Source organism: Aquarana catesbeiana, linkage group LG02 (genome assembly GCF_042186555.1).
Source record: "Aquarana catesbeiana isolate 2022-GZ linkage group LG02, ASM4218655v1, whole genome shotgun sequence".
NCBI lineage: Eukaryota > Metazoa > Chordata > Amphibia > Anura > Ranidae > Aquarana > Aquarana catesbeiana.
Window position 1 is genome coordinate 805376660 of NC_133325.1, and position 27856 is coordinate 805404515.

The 27856-nt window shown below is 44.2% G+C and overlaps 2 protein-coding genes across 2 annotated transcripts; both read left to right on the plus strand.

Moving 5' to 3' along the window:
- Window positions 1–211: 211 nt before the first annotated feature.
- On the plus strand, window positions 212–2713 carry LOC141129490 (uncharacterized). Its single transcript, XM_073617546.1, has 3 exons — window positions 212–309; window positions 417–558; window positions 781–2713. The coding sequence occupies exons 2-3, from the start codon at window positions 495–497 to the stop codon at window positions 2343–2345; spliced, it is 1629 nt and encodes a 542-aa protein (XP_073473647.1). The 5' UTR covers window positions 212–309; window positions 417–494; the 3' UTR covers window positions 2346–2713.
- An 8794-nt stretch (window positions 2714–11507) lies between these two features.
- LOC141129491 (uncharacterized) lies at window positions 11508–15700 on the plus strand. The gene is made up of 6 exons (XM_073617547.1): window positions 11508–12062; window positions 12768–12902; window positions 12991–13114; window positions 13231–13328; window positions 13435–13576; window positions 13799–15700. The coding sequence occupies exons 1-6, from the start codon at window positions 11979–11981 to the stop codon at window positions 14557–14559; spliced, it is 1344 nt and encodes a 447-aa protein (XP_073473648.1). The 5' UTR covers window positions 11508–11978; the 3' UTR covers window positions 14560–15700.
- Window positions 15701–27856: the final 12156 nt, after the last annotated feature.

A 27856-nucleotide genomic window follows, 5' to 3' on the forward strand; every position in this document is an offset into this window, starting at 1 on the left:
CTATTTCTCCATGGAGGAGTGGGAGTATTTAGAAGGACACAAGGATCTCTACAAGGACGTCATGATGGACAATCAGCCGCCCCTCACATCACCGGGTAAGAGGAGACTTTATTGTAAAGGAGAGAGCAGTACGGAGGCTCCACCTAGATCCCTCATCATCTGATAAACACATAGAAACAATGTATTCAGTCAGTGTGTGTGTTTCCTACAGATGGATCCAGTAATGGGAACCCACCAGAGAGATGTCCCCGTCCTCTGTATTCCCGGGATTCCACACAGGAAGGTCACACCATCCCTCGCCATTACAAGGTTGGTGTAACAGAGTATCTAGAACATGGACTTGTGGAGATGATTTTTGGATTTTTTTCGGTGGGTTTATTTTACAGATGATATTTTCTTTCATTCTCTTGGTTTAGGGTGAAGATCTGATAGATATAAAAGTTGAGGGTAAAGCAGAAGAAGAAGAGAGGTATGTGAGGGATGATCAGTAGTCTATGGAGGAGGATGGAATAATGGGGACATTTATAGAGGAGGACACTCCTACAGAGATCAGCACAGGTGGGTCATTAAGACCAAATACATTCCTCCACCCATACTAGGTTGTACATTAAATACTCCTGACCCATCAACTGGTAGGAGATCAGAGGACCCATTTACTAGTTACCTTGAGGGGGGAATTGTAAGATCCTCAGAGACAAAGCTGCCTGATGTGGGTGGAGTTCTGGTTTAGGGGAACCAATCTGCTCATGTCTAGTAGTAATCTTTTTATTCCTATTTTAGTAGATGGACGGGAGATGAGGAAAACCTCAGAGGATTGTCTCACTTTGTCTCCAGACTGTAAAGTAGAAGATGAGGACATCACACAGTATAGTCCAGAAGAAAACCCGGCTACCTCAAATGTCCATCCAGCACCACACAGTGTAGATGGACCATCGTATTCCTCTTATCCTGAGGAACCTCAGACTGTGAGGGACGGTGCCAGATCATCGTATTCCTCTTATCCTGAGGAACCTCAGACTGTGAGGGACAGTCCCGGACCATCGTATTCCTCTTATCCTGAGGAACCTCAGACTGTGAGGGACGGTGCCGGACCATCGTATTCCTCTTATCCTGAGGAACCTCAGACTGTGAGGGACGGTGCCGGACCATCGTATTCCTCTTATCCTGAGGAACCTCAGACTGTGAGGGACGGTGCCGGACCATCGTATTCCTCTTATCCTGAGGAACCTCAGACTGTGAGGGACGGTGCCAGACCATCATATTCCTCTTATCCTAAGGAACCTCAGACTGTGAGGGACGGTCCCGGACCATCATATTCCTCTTATCCTGAGACTGTGAGGGACGGTCCCGGACCATCGTATTCCTCCTATCCTGAGGAACCTCAGACTGTGAGGGACGGTCCCGGACCATCATGTTCCTCTTATCCCGAGGAGCCTCAGACTGCGAAGGATGGTGCAGGACCATCGTATTCTACTTATCCCGAGGAACCTCAGGCTGTGAGGGACGGTCCCGAACCATCGTATTCCTCTTATCCTGAGAAACCTCAGACTGTGAGGGACGGTGCCGGAACATCATATTCCTCTTATCCCGAGGAACCTCAGACTGTGAGGGACGGTCCCGGACCATCGTATTCTTCTTATCCTGAGGAACCTCAGACTGTGAGGGACGGTCCTAGACCATCGTATTCCTCTTATCCTGAGGAACCTCAGACTGTGAGGGACGGTCCCGGACCATCGTATTCTTCTTATCCCGAGGAACCTCGGACTGTGAGGGACGGCGCCATCCTTCCAACAGATAAGAGCTTTTCCTGTACTGAGTGTGGGAAGTGTTTCCGTTTTAAATCCAGTCTTATTGTGCATAAAAGAACACACACAGGGGAAAAGGCGTATTCCTGTCCTGAGTGCGGGAAGCGTTTCCTATTTAAATCCGGCCTTAATGTACATAAAAGAACTCATACAGGTGAGAAGCCGTATTCCTGTACTGAGTGTGGGAAATGTTTTTCCGATAAGTCACATCTTTACAGACATCACAGATTGCACACGGGGGAGAAGCCGTATACCTGTTCTGAGTGCGGGAAATGTTTTTCAGACAAGTCCAGTCTTAACAGACATCAGAGATGTCACACGGGGGAGCAGCCATGTTCCTGTTCTAAGTGCGGGAAATGTTGTGTAAAAAAAGCAGAACTTGTCACACATCAGAGAACTCACACAGGGGTGAAGCCGTATTCCTGTTCTGAGTGCAGGAAATGTTTTTCAGATGCTGTAAGTCCAGTCTTAACAGACATTAGAGATTTGACACGGGTGAGAAGCCGTATTCCTGTCCTGTGTGCGGGAAATATGTTATAAGGGGATCAAACCTTCCTAATCATCAAAGGTTTCACACTGGAGAAATGACGTAATCCTGTTCTGAGTGTGGGAAATGTGTTGTAAAGAAAATCAGAACTTGTCAAACATCAATATCTCACACGGGGGAGAAGCCGTATATTGGGCCTAATTGGTTTGATACGATGTTTGATACGCTGTGCACTATTCTCTATATCCTCCATACTAATACTCTGGGGGGACGTGTGAAGCATCAAGGAACAGCTCAGGGTTTTTCTCTCTAGTAGTCAGTTTTCTTTTCCTAGATTGTTTTTTTTTTTTAACTCTGTATTGGTTTTATTTTTTTATATAACTCAATAAATATACACTATATTACCAGAAGTATTGGGACGCCTGCCTTTACACACACACATGAACTTTAATGACACCCCAGTCTTAGTCCGTAGGGTTCAATATTGAGTTGGCCCCACCCTTTGCAGCTATAACAGCTTCAACTCTTCTGGGAAGGCCGTCCACAAGGTTTAGGAGGGTGTCTATGTGAATGTTTGACCATTCTTCCAGAAGAGCATTTGTGAGGTCAGACACTGATGTTGGATGAGAAGGCCTGGCTCGCAGTATCCACTCTAATTCATCCCAAAGGTGTTCTATCGGGTTGAGGTCAGGACTCTGTGCAGGCCAGTCAAGTTCTTCCACCCCAAACTCACTCATCCATGTCTTTATGGACCTTGCTTTGTACACTGGTGTGCAGTCATGTTGGAACAGGAAGGGGCCGTCCCCAAACTGTTCCCACAAAGTTGGGAGCATGAAATTGTCCAAAATGTCTTGGAATGCTGACGCCTTAAGAGTTCCCTTCACTGGATGAGTGAGTTTGGGGTGGAGGAATTTGACTGGCCTGCACCTCAACCCGATAGAACACCTTAAGGATGAATTAGAGCAGACACTACGAGCCAGGCCTTCTTATCCACATACCAGGCTACATGGCCTCAGCATGGGGGTGGAGGTGCTTTTCCACCATATTGGTGAGGACAGGGGCCTCTTCCCCACAACACTGGCGGTTGTGGGGGTCTGCAGGCAGGGGGTTTATCAGAATCTGGAAGTCTGCATCTAACAATAAAGAGAGTAAAATAAGCCCCGTCGTTGGTGTCGGTGTAATATAATAAGCCCCATCGATGCTGTCGGTGTAATATAATAAGCCCCATCGATGGTGTCAGTGGAGTATAATAAGCCCCATCGATGGTGTCAGTGGAGTATAATAAGCTCCATCGTTGGTGTCGGTGTAATATAATAAGCCCCATCGATGGTGTCAGTGGAGTATAATAAGCCCCATCGATGGTGTCAGTGGAATATAATAAGCCCCATCGATGTTGTCAGTGGAATATAATAAGCCCCATCGATGGTGTCAGTGGAATATAATAAGCCCCATCGATGGCGTCAGTGAAGTATAATAAGCCCCATCAATGGTGTCAGTGGAATATAATAATTTCCATCGATGGTGTCGGTGGATTATAATAAAGGCCATCGTTGGTGTCAGTGGAGTATAATAAGCCCCACCATCAATGGTGTCAGTGGAGTATAATAAGCCTCATTGATGGTGTCGGTGGATTATAATAAAGCCCATCATTGGTGTCAGTGGAGTATAATAAGCCCCATCGATGGTGTTAGTGGAGTATAATAAGCCCCACCATCAATGGTGTCAGTGTAGTATAATACGCCCCATCAATGGTGTCAGTGGAGTATAATAAGCCCCATCGATGGTGTCAGTGGAATATAATAAGCCCCATCGATGGTATCAGTGGAGTATAATAAGCCCCATCGATGGTGTCAGTGGAGTAAAATAAGCCCCATCGATGGTGTCAGTGGAGTATAATAAGCCCCATCGATGGTGTCAGTGGAGTATAATAAGCCCCATCGATGGTGTCAGTGGAGTATAATAAGCCCCACCATCAATGGTGTTAGTGTAGTATAATAAGCCCCGTCAATGGTGTCAGTGGAGTATAATAAGCCCCATCGATGGTGTCAGTGGAATATAATAAGCCCCATCGATGGTATAAGTGGAGTATAATAAGCCCCATCGATGGTGTCAGTGGAGTATAATAAGCCCCATCGATGGTGTCAGTGGAATATAATAAGCCCCATCGATGGTGTCGGTGGAGTATAATAAGCCCCATTGTTGGTGTCGGTGGAATATAATAAGCCCAATCGATGGTGTCGGTGGAGTATAATAAGCCCCATTGTTGGTGTCGGTGGAATATAATAAGCCCCATCGATGGTGTCGGTGGAGTATAATAAGCCCCATTGTTGGTGTCGGTGGAATATAATAAGCCCCATCGATGGTGTCAGTGGAATAAAATAAGTCTGTAAACCCGAAAAGGAAAATACTGCGCTATCCCTATAGTTAAATTAACATACAAATATGTAAAAAAATATGAAAACCAGAATGAACCTAAGAACTCAAAAGACAGCTGCAACCTCTAATGTGAGACAACCCACACCTAAATAACTATGCAAATGATAGGCTGCGCTTCCAAGAATTAGACGTGGTCATAATTGATAAACCAACTGGGTGACATTCAGCATAAACCAAATATAATATTAAAAAAAATCAATATCAGCAAAGTGGAGATCACACTGATAAAAATGGTGATGATACAAGAGTTCAGCAATCGAATGCAATTATAGTGGCTTTTCGGGATAGATTTGAGCAGATAGGAATCCCTTTATTCCCATTGGGAGTTGCCACCACGACCCTTGGCTCAAATCTATCCCGAAAAGCCAGTTCACTAGAATGAGGCGCAACTGCACCAACATCGGAGACTATAGGATACAGGCAGACATCATATCCAAAAGATTGGAAGAAAAAGGTTACAACAAAGAACTCTTAATTAAAACTAAACAACAGGTGGAATCCATAGATAGAGTTTCTTTATTAAATGACGCCCCCAGAAGCAACTCGGGGGGACCATCATTACCGTTTATCACGAGCTTTTCCACACAACATTATCAGATCACAAGGATCTTGCGTAAACACTGGCACCTCCTAGAGAATGATAGGGTTATTAAAACGATTTTACCTGATAAACCACAAATAGTATTTAGGGGGGTCCCCTCACTACGGGACAAAATTGCCCCTAATGTAGTGGACCCGCCCACTAAAAAGATTTATTTTTTCCAGAATTTATCTGGCTACCATCAATGTCGAAGGTGCCAGATATGCTCTCTGAATAGATGTAAACAGAGGAAAACTGAGTCTTTTACATCCTTCAGTACATCTAGGGTCCATAAAATTGAACCTTTTGTTACGTGTAGTACTAAAGGGGTGGTATATTTATTGCAATGCCCCTGCGGGCTGCAATATATAGGTCGAACTAAACGCCCCATGCAGGTCCGGTTGGGAGAACATATTACAAACATCAAGAATGGATACCAATACCATTCGGTATCAAAACATTATGCGTTACACCATAACAGGAATCCTGCTAACACCTTATTTTTGAGGATAGATAGGTATAGTGCCCACTGGAGGGGTGGATCCTTGGTCAGGGAATTGTCCAGATTGGAAATGACCTGGATCCATCGTGTCCGGTGTTATACCCCCCATGGTTTAAATATTGATACCGATGTGAACGCTTTCATTGACAATGGTTAGACAGTTTACTCTATGGCCTTTACCTGAGATCATGGTGTCCGAAGGTGTTTGGACAATGTAAGGGTGATATTTCCCCCTCCCCATATTTTCATCCCTGGAGGGTCATCAAACTTCAATCTTTTTTAAGATTTTCAAGTTTTTTTAGTTTGGGGTCTTTTTGTGGTGCATAGGTAATTAACACACTGATCAGATAGTCTCAAATATCCCCAAGGGTGTATCTGTCCATTAGTAAATAAGATGCATGGACTGTATTCCATTAATAATTTTTTGGACCTTCCTAGTAATTTATTAATATATGCTTTGGTCAACATGAGTTAATTCTCTGTGTGTCATTTATAACTGAAGGAGTGAAGCTGTTTTTTATTCCCCCTTTTTTTAAGGGTACTCCTTTTTTGTGTAAATCATTTTTTTACCATACTTCATTATCCATAGGTGGAACAGACAGCCATACATTGTCCAATACTCGCAGGGATGATGTGACTCCTATGTGTGCATTACCCTACACCTTAAACTAATGGATTACTCGATGTGAATATTTTCACAGGGATGGTGTGAACCTTATGTTGACATTATCCTACACTGGAAACTATTAGGTTACTGGATGGGAAGATTTTGTTTCTTATTTGTCAAACCACCAGTTCTCCATGTTTACAGGATGGAATATTGGCTTACTAGGCTGATATTTTTCTTTTGTCCCACAAGTAATTACATTTTAACTAGCAACACATGGGTCCCGATTGCCCCTATTAGAAATGGCGGCGGTGGCCTCGGACGCCCTGATCTCAGAAGGGGGCGTTCCCTTGTCTGTGTCTGTTTCCTTTATAGGTGGTGTGTCAGCACGCCGCCCGTACCCCAGGAAGACGACAGCTTTGTCGAAACGGCGTAGGGAGGAGCGGCGTGCTGACGTCACCACCATACCTCGCTGAACCCGGAAGGAACGGGCAGCAGCTGAAGCCGGCCGGCACAATTTTAAGCGATCTTTTACTGCATACACTGTAAGTGTTATTCTTTTACATCATTAAAGAGTTTTTTACTGTATTACGCTATGGAGCATTTTCTTTTCTCACATATTTGTGGATGGGGAGCGGATACATCTACATTAGGTTGATCCCCTGGATTGGTGGCCTGTGACATATACCGCAACAGAGACCCAGTGGCTGGGGGACACAGCCACTTGTGCGTAAGATCTCTGTGACAGGAGATCTTTGGATCTGGTAAGGGGCCCATTTACTTGAGGTGGAGGATCTCCCAGCATCATCACGCTCCTTAGGGAGACAGTCTCCTTTTTTTTTGCATGCTTTTATCACTGGAAGAACGGGTGCTTTTCTTCTTCTCTCTATTAAATTTTTGCATCTTCAAGGATTTCATTTTTCTATTATATGGACTCACTATAATTGCATTCGATTGCTGAACTCTTGTATCATCACCATTTTTATCAGTGTGATCTCCACTTTGCTGATATTGATTTTTTTTAATATTATATTTGGTTTATGCTGAATGTCACCCAGTTGGTTTATCAATTGTGACCACGTCTAATTCTTGGAAGCGCAGCCTATCATTTGCATAATAAAATAAGTCCCATTGTGAGTGTCAGTGGGATAAAATAAGTCACAATTGTTGGTGTCTAACCCCAGCCAACATTGCTCAATGGCGGGGGTACTTACCGCACCTAAAAAACGCAAAAGGAATTGGGATTTTCAATAGGCGCCTCCAGGAAACATGAACACGTGACTCGTCATACATACACAGCTTTATTACAAACATTAAACATTACTACTGTAATACAATCAAACCATACACAAAGTCTACTATATCCTAATGCAAACATCGATCTGTCTACGCGTTTCATGGACATTCCTCTTCTTAGAAAGAGAGAAAAAATACATTGGAACCAATACTGTGTATGTATAAGCCGTCTGCCTTCCCAGACTTTGGGGAAGGATCCGGGATATAGGAAAGGAACAGGACACCCACCACCCTTATAAAGAGGAAACAATGGGGGGCATCCCCTAGAGACACATTGGGGAACAGTCCCTGACAACCATAGCACAGGTTCCTGTAGATCTGTCCACCTGCTTGCCCATCCATGGCTTATACTAGTCACACTGGCACCTTGTCTGGCTGACTTCAATAAGAAATTATCTGGTGGTACTTACCTGATCATACATGTTCCCTGTCAGAAAAGAGATCACTGCTCCTTACAGTCTGATATGATTGCAGTTCCTGGTGATGGAACCCATAAAGTGTCATCACCTTGCTGCCCACTCTGCACAGAGTCCTGGAACCTGCGGGATGAGGACATGATAGGACAGCAGCCCAAATCCCAGGACTGTCCTGCAGCATCCGGGACACTTGACAACAATGACATATCCACCCTATGAGGCCCCATTCAGACCTAAGAGCGTTCTTCATAGCACACGGAAACGCCTCTCACGCATAGGGCAGCCCGTTCACTCAGCATCCTAAATGAAGCTTCTGCTCCTTTTTCAGACAACAAGCTTTGTGCAATTTTCATCCGCGTGTTTTGATGTGTAAATCTGTCTCATGACAATCTGACAACCACAGCAGATTCGAACCACCCATTTGGGGTGCCATTAAAGAGTAAGGGCCACTGTACATGCTGAAAATTTTTATAAAGTTTATACCTGTTACAAAAAAAAAAGAATAATGGCACCCAAATGCGAGTTGCGCGTCTGCAGTGATTTCGAATCGCCTTATTTGAATGGGACAGAGATATTCCTCGGGACTGCAGTTCCCCTGATCTCCACAAGGTGACAATCTAATCTATACCAGCACAGGAAGTCTCTATGGAAGACAGGAAGTGATGTCAGGAAAAGACAGGAAGTGATGTAAGGATATAAAACAGGAAGTTCTGGATGAGAGGTGAATCGGGAGGAAGTGGAAGGAGACATTGCTGGAACTGGCAGGACAGACGGTAATAAGATCTTATGTTCTATTTATTATTATTTATTACAGGTACTGATATAATGCCGATAATCTACACAGCACTTCACATACATATTATACTCTTTATTAGGTCCCCCTTGCCAGTAGTGGGTTGGACCCCCTTTATTACCATTATTAAGTAAGGGGGGATATGATTTCCATGTATAAATACATAAGGGGGGGGATATGATCTCCATGTATAAATACATAAGGGGGGATATGATCTCCATGTATAAATACATAAGGGGGGATATGATCTCCATGTATAAATACATAAGGGGGGGATATGATCTCCATGTATAAATACATGAGGGGGGATATGATCTCCATGTATAAATATATAAGGGGTATGTATATAATGAACTTTGTGTTGAGTTATTCTCTTTACGGTCATCACAGAGGACAAGGGGACGCTCTTTACATCTGGAGGAAAAGAGATTTCATCTCCAAATACGGAAAGGTTTCTTCACAGTAAGAGCTGTGAAAATGAGGAATAGACTCCCTCCAGAGGTGGATCTGGCCAGCTCAGTAGATTTCTATAAGAAAGGTCTGGATACTTTCCTAAATGTACAGAATATAACTGGGTGACATTTATAGGTAAAGTTGATCCAGGAAAAACCCGATTGCCTCTCGGGGGATCAGGAAGGAATTTTTTTTTCCCCTGGCTGGAGCAAATTGGTTGGTGCTTTGCTGGGGTTCTGCCTTCCTCTGGATCCACTGTGGGTATAGAATCGTGTGTGTGTGTGTATATGTATATATATATGTATATATATATATATATATATATATATATATATATATATATATATATATATATATATAATTTTTTTTTCCCCTTTTATTGGTTGAACTAGTTGGACTTGTGTCTTTTTTCAGCCAGACTAAGGTCTATTTTATACTTGCTTCAAAACATGGATTTGGAAACACTTTTTTTTATAATCTCTCTGTATGCCAGCCAAAGCTCCTGTCCCTAAATAAAATGATTACCTTACAGTGCTGTTTACACTTTGCATTTGCTTTGCTTAATTTAAAAAATGATATCCCACATTGCTTTAGTGGTGCTTCAAAGCCTCTATAGAGGTCTATGACAGCTCGCTGGAAGCACCTAAAGCTTTTGAGAGGCTATAATTCAGCTTTAGCTTCTCTTTGTTTTGGAGACATAGCAGGTATGAGATATCCACACACACAGGGCATTTGCAAAGCTTCATTAAAGCACCACTGAAGCAATGCAGAAGCATCAAAAACACATCAAAGAAGCACGTTGAAGTGGTAGGGGCTTGAATGTGTGTTGAAGTCGAAGCAAGTGAAAACGAGCCCTAACTAGGTAACCACCGGCACCCCAAAAGTATAAGAGCACATAGTCAGTAGGATCCTGAGATCAGGTCAGTACTTCCGATGTCCTAGGGCAGCTACATACCTTCCAGCTTCCACCAGGCACTCTTTACTGAGTTCCCCCCTCCCCCATCTGCTATAGCTGGGACCTCAATGAACATCAGCAGACTCCAGCAGGGCCGTCTCAAAGGGGCAGCAGCCCCTGAGGCTGGGAACTTCTCCAGCAGGACAAAGACTGGGCTGCTCCAGGCTATTTATGTTCTCCCCAGCCACCTACTGGGCGCACCTCCCCAGGGATTGGCTGCAGCACCATAAATATTCAAGCTGCCCATTCGACTCCCCCAGTCCTCTATGGTCTGGAAGGCTCCAGAATACAAGAGGAAGAAATCAAACCTATAAAAACCTAGAACAGCCCCCCCCCCCAAAAAAAAACAATAGCTGCTCCAAGGAATACAGAGGAGCCTAAAACGAAACCGATCATCCTATACTAGGAAGGAGCTACATCAGGCCAGGCCATCGATTAATACTCTTTCAGGTTTCTCCAGCTGTAACGCCTGATCCAGGGTTTATATTTTGTATTTATGTAACTTCTTTCTCATGACATTTTCTACACTTGGTTGGACTTCAATGAAATATTATGGAACTAAAAAAATTACCGAGTGCACAAAACCACTTCACCCCCCTCTGCCCTCCCCCCAATCTCCCCAATACTTCCAAACATATTCCAGCGATAGCCCTCAGGGGTGGTTGGGTCCAGCATTAGGACAGCACATAGAAGAGGTCCACATTGAGAGATGAGGAGGAGTGAAGATCAGACTTTCTCAACACAGAGGAACACTTGTAATAACTTTCCGGTCTCAGGGAACCCTTTGCTAACAATGACTATATCTACATCTCATGATACATTAGTGTGATGGTCAGTGGGAAGAAGTACCCTCTTACAGAGGGCTAAAAAGATGAATGGTGTCGGTGGGAACTTATCTGAGAGTCAGAAGCTGCTCATTGCTCAAGGAACCCCTAGAAACCTTTGGAGGAGCCCTAGAGTTCCATGGAACACTGGTTGGGAAGCCCTGGTGTAGAGTCTGACCATCACTAGGACAGGATGTGGTCACCTGGATTAGACATTTGGGGACACAAAGGCAAATGTTTTCCTGCACTAAAATTACAGACTTGAAGCCGAGATACACCTACCTGGAAATGTTTATAAATGAGTGGCCCTGAGAATGGGGGGGGGAGGGTCAGGGGGGTGGTGCATGGAGCGGGGTGTGTAATGCCATGCCAAATGGTAGGCGTGGCCAAAATTATGATTTATGAGTGACCGGGGCTTAGGGGGGTATGGTTAAATAGAACCCAAGCCTATTCTGCTGTAGGTCAGCGATCCATAATACACAGAGTGCAGGGGTCAGGAGTATACAACGCCATAATAGTGTTCTCTATACAGCAACCTCTAAAGAAGAATATAAATCCTTCCCTCCTGCGCTGAGTGCCGCCTACACACTACAACACAGTAATGGAGGCCGGAGCTGGACAGAAGAAGATCAGATTGTTGTTTAGGTGAAACCATAAGAAAGAACAATAAACACCCCAATAACATGGAGAGGGTACAGATGTGAGAACAGAGTCCCCTATTACCCCCATACATCCCCATCCTAATATTGTACAACCAATACCGTCCAGATAATTCTACACTATCTGTCTACAGAGGAATCCGCATAGATCAAGTGACCCCACCAATGAGGATGGAGGAGGACCCGAGTCACATGACTGAGAGGATACTAAACCTCACCCTGGAGATCATCTACCTGCTGACCGGAGAGGTGAGAAGGATTCTGGGAGGTCACATGACATCACTCTTATCTCTATTAATAAAACACAGACCTGACCGGAGAGGTGAGGAGGATTCTGGGAGGTCACATGATATCACTCCTATCTCTATTAATAAAACACAGACCTGACCGGAGAGGTGAGGAGGATTCTGGGAGGTCACATGACATCACTCTTATCTCTATTAATAAAACACAGACCTGACCGGAGAGGTGAGGAGGATTCTGGGAGGTCACATGACATCACTCTTATCTCTATTAATAAAACACAGACCTGACCGGAGAGGTGAGGAGGATTCTGGGAGGTCACATGACATCACTCTTATCTCTATTAATAATACACAGACCTGACCGGAGAGGTGAGGAGGATTCTGGGAGGTCACATGACATCACTCTTATCTCTATTAATAAAACACAGACCTGACCGGAGAGGTGAGGGGGATTCTGGGAGGTCACATGACATCACTCTTATCTCTATTAATAAAACACAGACCTGACCGGAGAGGTGAGGAGGATTCTGGGAGGTCACATGACATCACTCTTATCTCTATTAATAAAACAGACCTGACCGGAGAGGTGAGGAGGATTCTGGGAGGTCACATGACATCACTCTTATCTCTATTAATAATACACAGACCTGACCGGAGAGGTGAGGAGGATTCTGGGAATGTGACATATTACTATTTTTCCTGAATACAGAGGTTTCCTCTTGTGAAGTCTGGAGATCATATGACCATCACAGTGCCTCCACCTCACTCCAAGACACCTGAGATGAACATCAACAAGAAGATTCTAGAAGTCACCATGAAGATGATGGAGTTGCTGACAGGAGAGGTGAGGAGGATTCTGGGAATTCTGGGACATTATCCAGTAACAGACAAGGGATGTGTCTGGATGGTGACTGTATCATTGTGTGTGTCAGGTTCCTATAAGGTGTCAGGATGTCAGTGTCTATTTCTCCATGGAGGAGTGGGAGTATTTAGAAGGACACAAGGATCTCTACAAGGACGTCATGATGGACAATCAGCCGCCCCTCACATCACCGGGTAAGAAGAGACTTTATTGTAAAGGAGAGAGCAGTACGGAGGGTCCACCTAGATCCCCCATCATCTGATAAACACATAGAAACAATGTATTCAGTCAGTGTGTGTGTTTCCTACAGATGGATCCAGTAATGGGAACCCACCAGAGAGATGTCCCCGTCCTCTGTATTCCCGGGATTCCACACAGGAAGGTCACACCATCCCTCACCACTACAAGGTTGGTGTAACAGAGTATCTAGAACATGGTCTTGTGGAGATTATTTTAGAATTTTTTATGTGGGTTTATTTTACAGATGATATTTTCTTTCATCCTCTTGGTTTAGGGTGAAGATCTGATAGATATAAAAGTTGAGGGTAAATCAGAAGAAGAAGAGAGGTATGTAAGGGATGATCAGCAGTCTATGGAGGAGGATGGAATAATGGGGACATTTATAGAGGAGGACACTCCTACAGAGATCAGCACAGGTGGGTCATTAACACCAAATACATTCCTTCACCCATACTAGGTTGTACATTAAATACTCCTGACCCATTAACTGGTAGGAGATCAGAGGACCCATTTACTAGTTACCTTGAGGGGGGAATTGTAAGATCCTCAGAGACAAAGCTGCCTGATGTAGGTGGAGTTCTGGTTTAGGGGAACCAATCTGCTCATGTCTAGTAATAATCTTTTTACTTCTATTTTAGTAGATGGGCGGGAGATGAGGAAAACCTCAGAGGATTGTCTCACTTTGTCTCCAGACTGTAAAGTAGAAGATGAGGACATCACACAGTATAGTCCAGGAGAAAACCCGACTACCTCAAATGTCCATCCAGCACCACACAGTGTAGATGGACCATCGTATTCCTCTTATCCTGAGGAACCTCAGACTGTGCGGGACGTTTCCGGACCATCGTATTCCTCTAATCCTGAGGAACCTGAGACTGTGAGGGACGGTGCCGTCCTTCCAACTGCTAAGAGGTTTTCCTGTATCGAGTGTGGGAGGCGTTTCCTATTTAAATCCGGCCTTAAAGTACATAAAAGATCTCACACAGGTGAGAAGCCATATTCCTGTTCTGAGTGCGGGAAATGTTTTTCACAAAATTCTGATCTTTACAGACATCAGAGATTCCACACGGGGGAGAAGCCGTATTCCTGTCCCGAGTGCGGGCATGTTTTACACAGAAGTCCAATCTTTACAGACATAGACAGAGATTGCACACGGGGGAGAAGCCACTTTCCCGTCCTGAGTGAGGGAATCGTTCCTCTTTTACAGTCCTGTCTTCCTGTACATCAGGGATCCCATTCAACCCTCAAGGTGTATCAGATCCTTGAGTGTGCGAAATGTCTTCTATATGAATGTTTCTGGACATCACATCTCTCGTGTGGGGAAGAAGCACACCGTGATATACACCTCAGATGTATAAATTGGGTCAGTGGCTACTATGTTGGGGTACTAAATCCCTAAATAGTTTAAAATCAAAATGCCAAAACATGTGGGGTACCAAGGTTTGCCATCACTGGACTAGGATATCAATCAGCTGGGAGAAGGCCCTGCTGTACATTATTTCCTTTGTGGTTTTTACCACTTCCTCAGGAGGGTAGAGGCTTCACAGAACATTTTAGATGCGAAAGTGTGAAGAACCATGAATAAGACCGAGACAGAAAATGCCATAACATCCACACCTTTAATGTAATGGTAAAAAATGGTACAGGACAATAAACGTAGTCAAAACATAAGCCAGGGATTGGAAGCCAAAGCGGGTAATCTGACAGGCCAGTAATTAGGAAACCAGAGATCAGCGTAGTCGGAGGCAGAAGAACAGGATCAGGAGCCAGAAAGGACGTCAGCCGGGCAAAGTCTATCACAGGAACACAGCAGAGAATCTCCAGATATGTTGACCAGGCGAAGGCAGGAAACGAATGAACAAGGCAGTTTGAATAGCCAGAAGAGGCTGGCTGTAGGCTGGAGTGATGAGCAGATAATGGAAAAAAGGGTATAAGTACCACAGCGCTGACAGCCTGAATAAATACAATAAAGTGCAACTGTAGTGCATACAAAATTAAGTGCAAAATTAATCCCAAAAAATATATATATATCAATCCTGTAGCCAGTGAAAGCTTAAAAAAATGTGCAAATATGTATGAACTTCTAGTGGGAAGGTTCCTTCCACAGGTGCTGCTGTGCTAGAAATAGTGCAAATCAATATTAATATTAAGTTTATCTGTTTGCCCTCCACCTTGGAACTCTGTAAAGATTGATTTTATGATTGTAACTTTGTAAAGATTGATTTTAATGAATTAAACAAGGCGTACTTTACTCCATGTTTGTGCCTGAACTCCCCCCCCTGGGAAGGATCGCAGTTGGCAACACCTTTGAGAACTAAAAAATATATACATTATAACAATATAAAACTCAAAATTAAAATGAAGTGAAAACAGTGAGAAGTAACCTGCTAACTCTTGCCTCTGTTGCTCCAGACAGTCCCTTGCGGTATTTCCATGCTTTGTATTATGACCTGATGTTTGATACGCCATGCACTATTCTCTATATCCTCCACACTTCTACTCTGGGGTGACTTGTGAAGCTTTGAGGAACAGCTCAGGGTTTTTTCTCTCTATTATGAGTTTTCTTTTCCTAGATTGTTTTTTTTTTTTTTAACTGTATCCACTTCAGCCCCGGAAGAATTTACCCCCTTCCTGACCAGAGCACTTTTTGCAATTCGGCACTGCATCGCTTTAACTGACAATTGCGCGGTCGTGCGACGTGGCTCTCAAACAAAATTGACGTCCTTTTTTTCCCACAAATAGAGCTTTCTTTTGGTGGTATTTGATCACCTCTGCGATTTTTATTTTTTGCGCTATAAACAAAATAAGAGCGACAATTTTGAAAAAAACGCATTATTTTTTACTTTTTGCTATAATAAATATCCCCCAAAAATATATAAAAAAACATTTTTTTTCCTCAGTTTAGGCCGATACGTATTCTTCTACATATTTTTGGGGAAAAAAAATCGCAATAAGCGTTTATTAATTGGTTTGCGGAAAAGTTATAGCGTTTACAAAATAGGGGATAGTTTTATGGCATTTTTATTAATAATTTTTTTTTACTAGTTTTGGCGGCGATCAGCGATTTTTTTTTTTGTGACTGCGACATTATGGCGGACACATCGGACATTTTTTACACATTTTTGGGACCATTGTCATTTATACAGCAATCAGTGCTATAAAAATGCATTGACTCCTGTATAAATGACACTGGCAGTGAAGGGGTTAACCACTAGGGGGCGGGGAGGGGTTAAATCAGTACTAGGGAGTGTTTTCTAACTGTAGGGGGGAGGGGCTGTATGTGTCAGTACACTGATCTCTGCTCCGATGACAGGGAGCAGAGACTGAGTGACACTGTCACTAGGCAGAACGGGGAGATGCTGTTTACATCAGCATCTCCCCGTTCCTGCTCTCCGTGAGACGATCGCGGGTATCACCGCAGCGATCCAGTCCGCGGGACCCGCGACCCGATTAACGGAGCTCCCGGGCGGCGCGCACGCAATGACACGGCGGGAAATTCAAATGGACGTACCTGTACGCCCATTTGCCCAGCCGTGCCATTCTGCCGACGTACATCGGCGTGCGCCAGTCGGGTAGCGGGTATTATTGTATTATTTTTTATTGTATAAAACTCAATAAATATATCTTTAAAAAAAAACCAAGAAGTGGGATGGCTCATGTGCGTTCTTGTTGTATAGAGATCCCGGGGTGAGCATGGAAGCACAAATCTAAAAAAAGAGAAGACCTTACAATCAGACCAATCAGACCAATCAGCTGTATGAAGTTAAAAAAAAAAAAGAATGATATAACTAATAGAATGGTAAAATGAGTCGAGGTGGCACTTATGTTTCATTCTAGAGCATTCATCCCCAAACAACCTCAGAACAGTACAATAGTGACACAAATCTGATAAAACAGATGAGGAGACCTTTAGCTACTTCTCGCCCGGCCTATAGCAGTATGACAGCCGGGTGGTCGTTCCTTCATCCTGACAAGACATCATATGATGTCTTTCAGGATAACAAGCTGAAGCCCGCCCGTGGGGGCACGCAGAGCGACGATCAGTTGTGCGGTGTGTCAGTCTGACACACCGCAACTCCAATCTAGGTAATGAGTCTCTGACAGAGGCGCTTTACCACGTGATCAGATGTGTCCAATCACAGCTGATCACAGTGTAAACAGGAAAAGCCGTGTATTGGCTTTTCCTCTATCGCGTATGACAAACCCGACTAGAGGAGAGACGATCGACTGCTCTCCTGACAGGGGGGTCTACTCTGATTATCAGCACAGCCCTCCCCGAGGATGCCCACCCAGGGCCACCAGGGATGCCGCCCATGACCATCAGGGATGCCACTCAGTGCCCATGAACTATGCCAATCAATGCCCATAAATTACACCAATCAGTGCCCATCTGTAATGCCTGCCAGTGCGTCCTTATCAGTGTCACCTATCAATGCCACCCATAAGTACCCATCAGTGTCACCTATCAATGCCCATCAGTGCTGCATATCAGTGCCACCTATCAGTGCTGCATATTACTGGCCATCATCAGTGCCCGTCAGTGGAGCCTTATCAGTGAAAGAGAAAACTTGCTTATTTTCAAAATTTTATAACCAAAACAAAATTTTCAGTCTTTTTATTATTTGTTTAGCAAAAAATAAAAACCGCAGAGATGATTAAATACCACTAAAAGAAAGCTCTATTTGTGGGAACAAAACGATGAACATTTTGTTTGGGTACAGTGTTGTATGACCGCACAATTGTCATTTAAAAAGCAACAGCGCTGAAAGCTGAAAATTGGCCTGGGCAGGAAGGGGGGAAAGTGCCCGGTATTGAAGTGGTTAAGGATATGTAGAGGCAGATTTAGCAGCTTGGTCTACTGCCAAGGTCAAAGAGCCCTCAAAAAGAGACAACCGTACATAAAAGAAAACAAAGGAGGCAAGAAAGTATAAACTGAGTTACCCGGCCCCTGAAATCCCAAAAGTCAATTAGCGATACATTCTTGTGATGAATAATCACAAATCCACTAGCTGAGACTCCGAGCGTCATCTAATGTCAAGAAAGATGGACTTGCCAGGTCGTTCCGGATTTGGTGATTAGCCCTCCAAACAACAATGGATGTGGAAATAACAATGGAAAACTCCAAAGGTTTTCAAAAAATACTAAGGAAGAAGCAAATATGGAAACGTTTTTCAGTACACAATCAATATATAATATGCAACCATACAGAACTAAAAGGCAATGCTAGAAGTCTACCTAACGTAACAGAAGAACTTTAATGTAAAAAAAAAGCATATAAATAAAAAAAAATGGCCTTTATAAAAAATGCAATAAGGAAGTTTAAGAGAGCAATCAGGGCAGCTAAAATGGACCACCAGAGGCACAAAGTGGAGGAGAGTAAAAAAAAAATCCCCTAAAAAGAAAGCAAGGCCAGACCATATTGGCCCCATAAGAGATGATCAGGGAAGTTGGTTAGAAAAGACAAGGAGAAGGTAACTGTACTAAATGCATTCTTCTCAGTTCTTACACAGGAAAAGAGGGGGGGGTATAGTTATCAAGAATTTATTGCCAGTAACTCGTCACAGAATATACCCTTGTGGCTTACAGAAGACAGTGTTCAAAAAAGTATTGAAAAAACAATAACAATGTTTATGAATAAACATAAATAAATCTCCAGGACCAGATGACTTACACCCGAGAGTCCTCAAAGAACGTAGCCAGGTCATAGCCAGACTGTTATTCCTAATCTTTTTGGACAGTTTGGGGACTGGAATGGTACAAGCTGATTGGCAAAAAGCCAACGTGGTACCAATATTTGAAACATGGTCAAGATATTTACCTGGAAACTACAGAACAGTCTAACATCGATAGTATATAAACTATTGGAGGGGGTGGCAAGAGACTATATCCGAGAGTTTGCTAATGAAAACAGTATCATTAGTAGTATTTAGTATGGATTTATGATCGATTGTTCTTGTTAAACCAATCTGTTAACATTCTATGAGGTGAGCTGCCACCTAGATAAAGGAAGGCCCGTGGATGTGGTGTATCTGGATTTTGACAAAGTAATCAATACAGTCCCCCAGAAATGGCTAATTTACAAATTAAGGTCTGTAGGCCCGAACCATAGGGTGATTACCTATATAGAAAACTGGTTACAGGGGTGTGTGCAAAGGGTGATGACAAATAGCGAGTGCTCAGAACGGTCTGGAGTAGTAAGCGAAGTCCCCCAAGGCTCTGTCCTGGGACCAATTCTCTTTCATTTATTCATAAATGATTTAGAGGTCAGTATAAATAGTTTAATCTCAGTGTGTCACGGTCAGGGGTCAGGCTTGAAGACCAGTTGCTATAGCAGTAACGGGACTTCCACCGACCAGCAGCATAGTTATACAAGCAGGTCACGTTGGTGGATGACACGGGCTTACCTGAGGTGCGGGGTCTAAATACTAATTGGTATTCATTAGAGCTCCCGAAGATCGTTTTTCCTGCATGTTATTACCAGGTTATTACCAGGTTGTGGTCTTCAGGATCGGCTCCCCACCAGGAGGTGAGCAAGCCAGGGTCCAGAAGCAGATATAGCAGGTAAGGATCAAACAGAAGCGTAGTCAGTAAACAAGCCAAGGGTCAGGTGGTTGCAGGTTGGGATCAGGCAGAAGCGTAGTTGAGGAACAAGCCAAGGGTCAGCAACGAGTGGTAGCAAAGATAGGGACAGCAGCAGGGAAAACAGAAAGATACCTTTTGTATTGAACTGTACTGTAATTGTGTTGTCCCCACTATACATTGTAAAGCGCTACGTAAACTGTTGGCGCTCTATAAATCATGGATAATAATAATAATAATATTGGCTTGGGAGAGCCCAATAATCTAGCAAACAGAATGTGCAACTACATGGAAACTACATAAAAAAATAGGTTCAATGTTGAAAAATGTAAACTAAGGCATTTAGGGGCCAAAAAAAATCAATGCAAGTTACTCGCTAGTAGGAGCTTCCTCCTGACTCACCCAGAACTTCTTCCCGACTCACCCAGAACTTCCTCCCGACTCACCCAGAACTTCCTCCTGACTCACCCAGAACTTCTTCCCGACTCACCCAGAACTTCCTCCCGACTCACACAGAACTTCTTCCCGACTCACCCAGAACTTCTTCCCGACTCACCCAGAACTTCCTCCCGACTCACCCAGAACTTCCTCCCGACTCACCCAGAACTTCTTCCCGACTCACCCAGAACTTCCAACTCACCCAGAACTTCCTCCCGACTCACCCAGAACTTCTTCCCGACTCACCCAGAACTTCCAACTCACCTAGAACTTCCTCCCGACTCACCCAGAACTTCTTCCCGACTCACCCAGAACTTCCAACTCACCTAGAACTTCCTCCCGACTCACCCAGAACTTCTTCCCGACTCACCCAGAAATTCCTCCCGACTCACCCAGAACTTCTTCCCGACTCACCCAGAACTTCCTCCCGACTCACCCAGAACTTCCTCCCGACTCACTCAGAACTTCTTCCCGACTCACCCAGAACTTCTTCCCGACTCACCCAGAACTTCCTCCCGACTCACCCAGAACTTCTTCCCAACTCACCCAGAACTTCTTCCCGACTCACCCAGAACTTCCTCCCGACTCACCCAGAACTTCTTCCCGACTCACCCAGAACTTCTTCCCGACTCTCCCAGAACTTCTTCCCGACTCACCCAGAACTTCTTCCCGACTCACCCAGAACTTCCTCCCGACTCACCCAGAACTTCTTCCCGACTCACCCAGAACTTCCAACTCACCCAGAACTTCCTCCCGACTCACCCAGAACTTCTTCCCGACTCACCCAAAACTTCCAACTCACCTAGAACTTCCTCCCGACTCACCCAGAACTTCCTCCCGACTCACCCAGAACTTCTTCCTGACTCACCCAGAACTTCCTTCCGACTCACCCAGAACTTCCTCCCGACTCACCCAGAACTTCCTCCTGACTCACCCAGAACTTCTTCCCGACTCACCCAGAACTTCCTCCCGACTCACCCAGAACTTCCGACTCACCCAGAACTTCTTCCCGACTCACCCAGAACTTCCGACTCACCCAGAACTTCCTCCCGACTCACCCAGAACTTCTTCCCGACTCACCCAGAACTTCCGACTCACCCAGAACTTCCTCCCGACTCACCCAGAACTTCTTCCCGACTCACCCAGAACTTCCGACTCACCCAGAACTTCTTCCTGACTCACCCAGAACTTCCTCCTGACTCACCCAGAACTTCCTCCTGACTCACCCAGAACTTCTTCCCGACTTACCCAGAACTTCTTCCCGACTCACCCAGAACTTCCTTAAACACTTCAGCCCTGAAAGGATTTACCCCCCTTCCTGACCAGGCCATTTTTTACAATTCGGCACTGCATCGCTTTAACTGACAATTGCGCGGTCGTGCGACGCTGTACACAAACAAAATTGATGTCTTTTTTCCCCACAAATTGAGCTTTCTTTTGGTGGTATTTGATCACCTCTGCGGTTTTTATTTTTTACGCTATAAACAAAAAAAGTAACAATTTTGAAAAAAAAAACACAATATTTTATTTTTTACTTTCTGTTATAATACGTATCCAAAAAATATATAAAAAAATGTATTCATCAGTTTAGGCCGATGTGTATTATTCTACATATTTTTGGTAAAAAGAATTGCAATGAGCGTTTATTGATTGGTTTGCGCAAAAGTTATCACATCTATAAAATGGGAGATAGATTTATGGACTTTTTTTTTTACTGAGAATGGTGGCAATATGCGATTTTTAGCTGGACTGCGACATTACAAAGACAGATCCCCGTCCTGCCTCTGTGTACAACGATCGGGGGCGGCCGGCGGACCCAGGACTTCCTCCCGACTCACCCAGAACTTCTTCCCGACTCACCCAGAACTTCCTCCCGACTCACCCAGAACTTCTTCCCGAGTCACCCAGAACTTCCAACTCACCCAGAACTTCTTCCCGACTCACCCAGAACTTCCAACTCACCTAGAACTTCCTACCGACTCACCCAGAACTTCCTCCCGACTCACCCAGAACTTCCTCCCGACTCACCCAGAACTTCTTCCCGACTCACCCAGAACATCTTCCCGACTCACCCAGAACTTCCTTCCGACTCACCCAGAACTTCCTCCTGACTCACCCAGAACTTCCGACTCACCCAGAACTTCCTCCCTACTCACCCAGAACTTCCTCCCGACTCACCCAGAACTTCTTCCCGACTGACCCAGAACTTCCTACCGACTCACCCAGAACTTCCTCCCGACTCACCCAGAACTTCCTCCTGACTCACCCAGAACTTCTTCCCGACTCACCCAGAACTTCCAACTCACCCAGAACTTCCTCCCGACTCACCCAGAACTTCTTCCTGACTCACCCAGAACTTCCAACTCAGTTAGAACTTCCTCCCGACTCACCCAGAACTTCTTCCCGACTCACCCAGAACTTCCGACTCACCCAGAACTTCTTCCCGATTCACCCAGAACTTCCTCCCGACTCACCCAGAACTTCCTCCCGACTCACCCAGAACTTCCTCCCGACTCACCCAGAACTTCCTCCCGACTCACCCAGAACTTCTTCCCGACTTACCCAGAACTTCCTCCCGACTCACCCAGAACTTCCTTAAACACTTCAGCCCTGAAAGGATTTACCCCCCTTCCTGACCAGGCCATTTTTTACAATACGGCACTGCATCGCTTTAACTGACAATTGCGCGGTCGTGCGACGCTGTACACAAACAAAACTGATGTCTTTTTTTCCCACAAATAGAGCTTTCTTTTGGTGGTATTTGATCACCTCTGCGGTTTTTATTTTTTACGCTATAAACAAAAAAAGTGACAATTTTGAAAAAAAACACAATATTTTATTTTTTACTTTCTGTTATAATACATATCCAAAAAAATATATAAAAAAATGTATTCATCAGTTTAGGCCGATGTGTATTATTCTACATATTTTTGGTAAAAAGAATTGCAATGAGCGTTTATTGATTGGTTTGCGCAAAAGTTATCACATCTATAAAATGGGAGATAGATTTATGGACTTTTTTTTTTTTTTTACTGAGAATGGCGGCAATATGCGATTTTAAGCTGGACTGCGACATTACAAAGACCGATCCCCGTCTTGCCTCTGTGTACAACGATCGGGGGCGGCCGGCGGACATCGAGTCTGCTGGACCACCGGGCGCGCTCCCGCAGCACGCAGCCGGCACCCGCAATCTCACATGCAGGGATATATGGGTACGTCGGTTCACACAGGAGAGCCGACCTGCCACAGTAAATGTGCGGCGGCTGGTCGGCAAGCAGTTAAGTACCTATAATAAATATATAGAATGCTTCTCTTTCCTGGTTCTCCTCCTATCAATACTGCGCTATTTCAGGGTTACCAATAACGCTGTCTCCTCCTCTCCACTTTCTTTTTATGTAGGGGTCTCCCAAGGCTCCGGTCTCCCAAGGTTCCGTTCTCCCGACTCACCTCTCACTCGGAACTTCCAATTTATACCGAACACCATTTCCTGTCTGTACCTGACATCACTTCCTTTCTGTACCTGACATCACTTCCTGTCATCCATAGAGACTTCCTGTCTGGGTAGAAATGAGATCACCACCCAAGAAACGTCTGGTAGTGTGAACACGGCCTTGTACTGTATATCCTTATAGATGGGGTCATCTCCACTCCCACCAAGGGGGAGAGAAATATATTACTGCCTAGTCCAGACTTTCTCAGCCAGGGTTCCTCCAAAGGGTTCTAGGGGTTCCCTGATCAATGAACAACTTCTGTCTCTCAGTAACAACTGACATCAATGATCTGTAAGGGGCAGTTTTCCCACTAATAACAATATAAGGGATCCTTTTCTGACTGCTTACCAATGTAAGGGACCACTACACTGACCACTGATATAAGGGGTCCTTCTCCCATTGGTCATCAATGTAAGGGACCACTACACTGACCACTGATATAAGGGGGTCCTTCTCCCATTGGTCATCAATGTAAGGGACCACTACACTGACCACTGATATAAGAGGGTTCTTCTACTATTGGTCACCAATGTAAGGGACCACCACACTGACCACTGATATAAGGGGTCCTTCTCCCATTGGTCACCAATGTAAGGGACTACTACACTGACCACTGATATAAGAGGGTCCTTCTTCCATTGGTCAATGTAAAGGACCACTACACTGACCACTGATATAAGAGAGTTTTTCTACCATTGGTCACCAATGTAAGGGACCACTACACTGACCACTGATGTAAGGGGTTCTTCTCCCATTGGTCAATGTAAAGGGCCACTACACTGACCACTGATATAAGAGGGTCCTTCTCCCATTGGCCACCAATGTAAGGTACCACTACACTGACCACTGATATAAGGGGTCCTTCTCCCATTGGTCATCAATGTAAGGGACCACTACACTGACCACTGATATAAGGGGGTCCTTCTTTCATTGGTCATCAATGTAAGGGACCACTACACTGACCACTGATATAAGGGGTCCTTCTCCCATTGGTCACCAATGTAAGGGACTACTACACTGACCACTGCTATAAGGGGATCCTTCTTCCATTGGTCATCAATGTAAGGTACCACTACACTGACCACTGATATAAGGGGGTCCTTCTCCCATTGGTCACCAATGTAAGGTACCACTACACTGACCACTGATATAAGGGGTCCTTCTCCCATTGGTCATCAATGTAAGGTACCACTACACTGACCACTGCTATAAGGGGATCCTTCTCCCATTGGTCACCAATATAAGGTACCACTACACTGACCACTGATATAAGGGGTCCTTCTCCCATTGGTTACCAATGTAAGGTACCACTACACTGACCACTGATATAAGGGGATCCTTCTCCCATTGGTCATCAATGTAAGGTACCACTACACTGACCACTGATATAAGGGGTCCTTCTCCCATTGGTCACCAATGTAAGGTACCACTACACTGACCACTGATATAAGGGGTCCTTCTCCCATTGGTCATCAATGTAAGGTACCACTACACTGACCACTGCTATAAGGGGATCCTTCTCCCATCGGTCATCAATGTAAGGGACCACTACACTGACCACTGATATAAGGGGGTCCTTATTTCATTGGCCACCAATGTATCACTAAGTCTGTTATTTTTCAACTTCTTTTAAAAAAAAACAAGCTTTCCGGCAGAAGTGTCAGTTAGAGGGTTGAGGCAAACCCTTTACCACCGACAGGGGTGCTTACAATGATCAGCTTTTATCCATTTATGTAAAGCAGAACTAAACCCCCCTCCCCCAATACTTTACAGCCAAGGAAGCTGCCATTTTAGCCTCTCTTTGATCTGCTGTTGCCATGGTGCTGGAAAATTCAGTTGGGAACACAAGCAGCAGTGACAGTTATCCTTCCCAGCGTGCCTTGAGTGCCGCTCTTCTGAAGGACTGAGGGGTGGGGGGTAGTTTCACTTTACATAAATGAATTACAGGTGATTATTGGTGGTAAAGAAGAGGAGGGTTTAGTTCCACCATAAGAAGAATCTGTCCATCCAGAGCCAGGAAACTCCAAGGAATCGATATATATGATGTGTGAAGATTAGAAGAACCTTCTAGTTGTGTCCACCTCGGAACATTCCTTTCAGGAGGATTTGGCTTTCCATATGGGTTGGCCTCTAAGGCCGTGTCCTCTGATGCTTCTACTGTCAGGTCCTCCAAGAAACCTCCTGATGACCTCATTCCTGGAGCCTCTCAGCATGGGAAGTCATATCACCAGATTAATATCGGGACACCACCCAACGTATCGGGTTCTGCGGCTCCCATAACACTCTATGGCCGGAAATAAAAGACATGACAACAAATGACTTTGGGGAACGCGCTCGTCACCCTAATGACTTAACATAATAAGATTCATAAGAGCTTCTCCATTCATAGTAAGGATGTGACTGACCATGTCCGGCTCCCATAATATAGGAAACATTCGATCATTTGATTCCTTCGTGTGTCTCTTCACTGCATGTATACAAATATAAAGTATATCTTATCACTTATAGAGAAGACTCTGAGTTTTGTGAGTTCAGATTCTGCATTTTACTGATGTTCTGTGTCAGGGAGGTGAGTGGCTGATATCAGAAACATACGGGTTACATACACACGGGTTACATACACACGGGTTATATACACACGGGTTATATACACACGGGTTATATACACACGGGTTACATACACACGGGTTACATACACACGGGTTACATACACACGGGTTATATACACACGGGTTACATACACACAGGTTACATACACACGGGTTATATACACACGGGTTACATACACACGGGTTACATACACATGGGTTGTATACATACGGGTGACATACACACGGGTTATATACACACGGGTTATATACACACGGGTTACATACTCACGGGTTACATACACACGGGTTACATTCACACGGGTTAAATACACACGGGTTATATACACACGGGTTATATACACACGGTTTACATACACACGGGTTATATACACACGGGTTATATACACACGGGTTACATACACACGGGTTGTATACATACGGGGGACATACACACGGGTTACATACACACAAGTTATATACACACGTGTTACATACACACGGGTTACATACACACGGGTTACATACACACGAGTTATATACACATGTGTTACATACACACGGGTTATATACACATGAGTTATATACACACGTGTTACATACACACGGGTTACATACACACGGGTTACATACACACGAGTTATATACACATGTGTTACATACACACGGGTTATATACACATGAGTTATATACACACGTGTTACATACACACGGGTTATATACACACGGGTTACATACACACGGGTTGTATACATACGGGTGACATACACACGGGTTATATACACATGGGTTATATACACACGGTTATATACACACGGGTTACATACACACGGGTTACATACACACGGGTTACATACACACGGGTTAAATACACACGGGTTACATACACACGGGTTATATACACATGGGTTATATACACACGGTTATATACACACGGGTTACATACACACGGGTTACATACACACGGGTTACATACACACGTGTTACATACACACGGGTTAAATACACACGGGTTACATACACACGGGTTACATACACACGGGTTACATACACACGGGTTACATACATACGGGTTACATACACACAGGTTACATACATACGGGTTACATACGCCGCCATCATTAGAGCGATAATTCTATCACTAGATCTCCTCTGTAATTCTAAACATGTAAAAACAAATGAAAGCGTCACCTATGGAGATTTATAAGCACTGAAGTTCCACAAGTCGGCACAATATTAAAGTGTGACATGTTTGGTATCTATTGATTCGGCATTACATCATCTTTTACATCATACAAACAAATCGGACCAACTTTACTGGTTTATTTATTTTTTTATTCATGAAACTTTTTTTCCCAAAAAAACACATTTGAAAAATTGCTGCGCAAATACCGCGACAACCACCATTTTATTCCCCAGGGTGTCTGCTCTATATATATATATATATATAATGTTGGGGGGGTCATTTTCTAGCAATAAAAAGATGATTTTTACATGTAGGAGAGACGTGTCAGAACTGGCCTGAGTGGGGGAGGGGTTCATTACCATAAATAATATACAAATAATTATTCTTTATTGTTTTTAAGGTCATTTTCTATAT

Bases quoted from the DNA above. Each gene is read 5' to 3' on its own strand.
- LOC141129490 (XM_073617546.1), top strand. From the start codon at position 495: ATGGAGGAGGATGGAATAATGGGGACATTTATAGAGGAGGACACTCCT. The intron at 559-780 runs GTGGGTCATTAA...TTCCTATTTTAG, and splicing joins TCCTACAGAGATCAGCACAG to TAGATGGACGGGAGATGAGG.
- LOC141129491 (XM_073617547.1), top strand. From the start codon at position 11,979: ATGAGGATGGAGGAGGACCCGAGTCACATGACTGAGAGGATACTAAAC. The intron at 12,063-12,767 runs GTGAGAAGGATT...TCCTGAATACAG, and splicing joins TCTACCTGCTGACCGGAGAG to AGGTTTCCTCTTGTGAAGTC. The intron at 13,577-13,798 runs GTGGGTCATTAA...CTTCTATTTTAG, and splicing joins TCCTACAGAGATCAGCACAG to TAGATGGGCGGGAGATGAGG.